General features: G+C 45.9%; 1 protein-coding gene across 1 annotated transcript; it reads right to left on the minus strand.

Moving 5' to 3' along the window:
- Positions 1 to 1598: 1598 nt before the first annotated feature.
- msx1a (muscle segment homeobox 1a) lies at positions 1599 to 4577 on the minus strand. Its single transcript, XM_026168478.2, has 2 exons — positions 3157 to 4577; positions 1599 to 2952 (listed from the first exon to the last, which is right to left on the minus strand). The coding sequence occupies exons 1-2, from the start codon at positions 3587 to 3589 to the stop codon at positions 2534 to 2536; spliced, it is 852 nt and encodes a 283-aa protein (XP_026024263.1). The 5' UTR covers positions 3590 to 4577; the 3' UTR covers positions 1599 to 2533.
- Between the last annotated feature and the right edge of the window lie 811 nt (positions 4578 to 5388).

Raw genomic sequence — 5388 nt, forward strand, 5'->3', positions numbered from 1 at the left:
CTATCCCACATGAAAAAGTAATGCAGAGTAAAGGGCCCATTCCTTAATCATTTATCCAGGCTGCTTTGACGGCATCTAATAACCCATTTTTCTTTCGTGAGGATCAAGAGGTTTTACTACGGAGTCAAACAGCCTCCTGTGATCTTTTGGATGATCTAAACAAGTGACTTTTGTTTTCTGTTTGGCTCCTGGCAAGATAGAGTGCTGGAGACAAAAGAATGAAAGAGTTTCAAAGAATCGGCCGATCCCCTTAGGCTCTTTTGTGTCAAGTTTCTCTTCTTTTTCAGATGGAGCGTTCATCCGTGTGATTTGAACCTATTGTCGGGGATTATGTATAAATTCATCCCTCATGGACGGACTGGAGATTATCTGAGAAAAATAGATGAAATTTAAAAAACGGGTATAAATCAAATCGAAAGAAAAAAACACTTTACCTTAAACTCAGACTGAAAGCTGTAATATTGCAAAAACTTCGAAGCCGAAGGAGAAACGTGTCTTTGAGAGTGCCTGAATAAATGGGAAACTCTTTGGGAACACTTTCCAGGACAGAAACCTTTCAGAGCTGAGGAGGAGGAAATCACGGCGCACTGAGGAGTGTTGCCCGTCCCAGTCCCCCGTTGACATTTTAGGAATGATAAAAGTTCCGCCTTGCCTGGAGCTACAGCCACGCTGGAGCCGGCCTCTGTCTGTGGCAGATTGCCTTTGCTCATTACAGCAATTATTTTACTCGAGTTTAACCCCTGCTTGAATGGCAGGGAAGTCAAAAGAAAGCCTTTAAAACTGCTGTGGAGTGGCCTGTAATCCCCCCCACCCCTTCTCCACCTCCTCCTCCTTTATCTGATCCGCAGAAAATGGCAGAAAATGACTCCGGTGTTCAAATTCAGGTTAAGATGTTTTCTTTATGTGCCACATGGCTCCTGACACCCTGTCTTCCCCCTCAAAACGAGGTGTCACCTGGCTCGTTTTACACCCTAAATGCACATAATGACACTCAAGCGGATAGTTTACGAGGAGTTTAGCCCCGGAGAAGCAATCTCCCAATATTTATCGGCGTGTTTTGAAGTCAGCACAACTGGTTGTCTCACCCCCTTCTCTTTCTCTTTCTTCCTCTCCCGCAATCTCCACCCCCTCTAAACTCTTCTGGCGCCAACAAAATCTAGGTTAGTTGTTTCAAAGCGAGAGGCGACAGCTGTAGCAATACATTCCACCAAATACCATGTGACAAGTTTAAATTCACAGCGCACACCAGCCGGAGCGCACAGTGAGTGTGACAGGCTCAACTGCAAGGAAAACTAAAGCAAATGTGGGACTTTCTATTGTCACTCTGTCAGTATGGGTCACGTGAAGCCTTTAATCGTCCCTGTGACGTTTTAAAATAAAAATAATAATTAAATGTTGAAGTCATCGAGCTCATTAGAAGCCTGTTTTTTTATTTCTACTCCTTAATAGACCTGATAGATTTTTTTGAAGTAGAAGAAATATTTTTTTCTGTTCATTAAGGCGTTAAAAAGATTAAATACTGACTAAAGTTCCTTACAGTAATTTGCCTCACCGTCGGCGCAACAGTGTGCATCCTGTCAGTCAAAACGAGCAACCTCTCAGTGAAAAAAGAATAAACAATTTATTGTTAAGTTATGTCACAAATATATTCATAATATAAATGAGGATATTCTTCAAATATACATTATTTTACAGTACAATTATCCCTTCCGAAGGGAATCAATCCGACAACAGACAGTGCTGTCATAAGAAAATAATAAAAATAACAATAAAAAAAAATGCTGTGGTTTTCAAAATTCACAAAAGAGCACTCACCTATACTGGATTTAGTAACCCACTATAGTTACGCATTGATATGAATGCAATAAAAAGAAAGAAAGAAAATGAAAAGTATGGATGTTGTGGTGTGGCAGCAGCCTACAGATGCAATTTAAAAAAAGCCCAGCCTAAAGTTTTTTTTGGTGCATAGTCTCTGATGTGCAGCCCTTTCGCCTTTTCACCTGGCTGTAAGCACTCGCGAAGGAGTGAGCTGTGTGGCCACAGCACTACAGTCCATACTTAAAAGTCCATTAGTGATATACCATAGGGCTACAGGTTTAAGCTGTTTTCTACCTCCGCGCCGCAAAAATGTCCACCTTAAAGTCATTTAAAGTCTCATCCTATTTATTCAAATAAGATTTTACATTGTTTATGTTCTCCTTCGTTCAAATTCATTTCGGTACAACACAGTTGACATTAAATGACGAATTAAAGTTGGATTATTTGTGCAGTGTGGGAACTTACTGGCGAGGTCTAGAGAAGTGCCTAAACTTCAAGAGCCTCAGAAGGGGGGGGGGGGGGGGGGGGGTCTGTGAAGAAGCCTCGCCCTCACCTGACAAGGTGTGACACTGACCTCGGCACCAGGATGCTTCTTTATGTGGTGCAGTGTCACCTCACTGGTCCAAAGGGGTCCCCTCTGAATAGGGGCCCTCACAAAACATCCTTAACCCCCCCTTTGCGTCCCGCTGCTCGTTGCGCTCGTCCTCCGTCCTTGTCAAGCGAGGTGATACATACTGTATCCGACGTGAGCGGCGTACAGTCCAACCGGAGAAACCGGCAGCGAGTGCCTCTGGAACGGATGCGACCCTGCATAGGACGCGGGGACGTGCGTACCGAGAGGAAAGGAAATCCCGAAAGCTGGAGGCAGCATAGGCTTTGCTGCCATTTTCAGTTTTTCAAGTTCTGCCTCTTGCAGGCGTTTGGCCTTAGCTCTTCTGTTCTGAAACCAGATTTTAACCTGGGTCTCCGTCAGGTTGAGAGAACTGGAGAACTCTGCGCGCTCGGCGATAGAAAGGTACTGCTTCTGGCGGAACTTCCTCTCTAGGGCGAGCAGCTGGGATGTGGTGAAGGGGGTCCGGGGCTTTCTGTTCGTCTTGTGTTTTCGCAGTGGACAGGCAGGAGGACTCAACCTTCCTATGGGAAGACAGAACGATTTAATTCAAAACTCTGGTGTCGACGCGCAATGCCAGATCAACACAAGACCAACAGAAAGTATTACAGACATGTAAAACACAATACCAAGAGAAAAAAACTAGATATTCTCGCTTACATATGCTTATATCGCTAAGAGACATTTTTAAATTCTAATTTAGTAACTTAACTGAAACTTAAACTTACTTGGAGATGTGGGAGAAAAGCGTGGACTCTGTATCCACGAAGTCCTGTCTTTACTGTCCGGGCTCTCGGGTTTAATCAGCACGTCTTCGGGCATGTTCATGATCTCGCCCACTGAAAATGTAGAGCTCATAGGTAAAGTCGAGACTGGTGTATCCAGGCTACCAAAAGAACCCATCCGCGCCCCCTTTCCCAGCACTTGGGACGTCCCGGCTACAGAAGCAGGATCCGGCGATGGCACCTCTTTGCTGGGTTTCCTGTCAGCCATCAGCGCCTCTACGCTGAAGGGCAGAATAGGGACTTTTGGCTTCCCGGTCTCCCCCGTGGGACTCAAGCTGGTCTGCATTTCGCCTCTGCTGACGAGAACCGAGCGGGGAGAAATATCTTCAGCCTTCAAACCAGCAGCCAGAGCGGACATGGATATCGATGGGGCCATACAAGGCCGACCGGCACCGCTGAAACGACTCGTTACAAAGCAGTGTCGTGGGGAAGAGATGCTATTGAGTTGGTGCGGTGCTGCCCTAATGTGACGGTATCCTCATGTTTGTGTGGCCAAATTGGAGCGCAGCTCCTATAATAAGGCAGACGTGGACAGAGAGGCAGCCAATCAGGGAAGACGTGGGCTGGACCCGGAGTGAAAGGGGGCTGAAGAAAGTTTCTTTTTTTCTTCTTCTTTTTTTTGCAACAACCAATGTCAGATAAACATAAACACGACAAAACTCTTGATGGAGTGTGGTTTCATCAACCCCACACCCCACCCCCTCGCCCCCAATCACTCCACCACCACTACCATTCTAGTGAGTAAAGCTCCAACCATGAAAAGCCAAGGGTGGTTTAAAGGCGTGTGGGTTCCTTCTATTATTGCCCCTACTCGTTTGCCATGTTTGATAACACAAATATACAGTCTCAAACATTTTGACTGGGTCGACCCATTTTCCACTTTGGCCTCGCAGTGCTTTAGGTAAGTCCTGACTGTTGCACAACAATTTCCTCCCTCTGTGCCACGCACCCCTTTTGGAGTGCGCAGTTTATTGATGGCTGCGGGGGCTCTAATCAGATTGAAACACACAGGCCTTCGCAGTCATTTAGGGGTAATTATCGGGCTTGAGGGGGGGTGTCAGTGGGATTTTTCCCCATCTTTGACTCCATCCCTTAAAGTAAAAAAAAAAAAAACCCTGAAAACTGATGATCAGTGGGAGCCAGGGAGAGATATTTTAAACTGTCATTGATTTGCCTAGCTGTAGCTCGCATACCCTCTCATTTTCTGGCCACTCCACGAAGAGGGGGTTTTATATAAACCCACTAAAGCTATCTATTCCCCCTGCATTTAAAAAAAAAAAAAGGGGGGGGGGGGGGGGGAGCACAGCCCTGCCTCACTGGATGCACGCATTTGTAAATATAATATTCAAAAAGAAATCCCAGAAATTCACAAACCTTTGGAGTAAAGACAGGCAAGAGATTACCTTTTTTAATTGATGTATTTAGTGATTGATTTTGAGCGCAGTCAGTTCTCGTGATGGCTCCTGCGTTGCTAACTGCCAGGCATTAACAATCTGTCACGATTTGTCAGTCTTCCTAATGGGCAGACAACTTATGTTGTTTTTAGGCGCCAGCAGCGGCGCGGATCAAAGCGCCCCACGTTTTAGGGAGACTATTGAAAAAGTTGAACCCGCACCGAGAGCGCGGCACCGCCTCCTCCTTCTATCCGCCCTATAGCCCGGGGACACTGAGCCATTCAGCCTGAAAAATTAGTTTTCTCTCAGCCGATCGCACGCTATTTCCATCCATTCAAATGAGAGCTATAGTCGTGTAATAGCAGGCTTCTCAGAAGAAAAGGTCAGCGCCCACGGAAGGTTACTTGTGAGCGCGTATCCTCGCTGAAAGGGATTCCATGGTGCAAGTGTTTCCCAAGATACGCGTCAGACCGCGGATCCCTGAGGAGACGAGTTGTCATGACTCGGTGCGGGACTGTGTAGGGTGCTGAGACCTCGAAACAGTCTCAGGGAGGGAAATCCGGAAAATCCATGTTGTGCTGTAGTCATGGTTAAAAATGCAAATGTTTCCTTCGCATGAACGGTGCAAATAACATTCATCAGCGATTTGCCAGCTGTTAACGACAAAGTAAAGCCGATGAGTTAATAATTTGCTGTTCACTGAGGCTTGCCGTCAGTACATATCAAGGAGCCCACGCTGTGTGTGAATGATAGTTTCAGAGAAATGATGGATCCTGAAAAA

Source organism: Astatotilapia calliptera, chromosome 5 (assembly GCF_964374335.1).
Source record: "Astatotilapia calliptera chromosome 5, fAstCal68.1, whole genome shotgun sequence".
In the NCBI taxonomy this organism is placed as follows: domain Eukaryota; kingdom Metazoa; phylum Chordata; class Actinopteri; order Cichliformes; family Cichlidae; genus Astatotilapia; species Astatotilapia calliptera.

Coding starts and splice junctions, on each gene's coding strand:
- msx1a (XM_026168478.2), bottom strand. CDS start 3,589: ATGGCCCCATCGATATCCATGTCCGCTCTGGCTGCTGGTTTGAAGGCT. Junction 2,953..3,156: donor CTTTTCTCCCACATCTCCAA/GTAAGTTTAAGT, acceptor GTCTTCCCATAG/GAAGGTTGAGTCCTCCTGCC.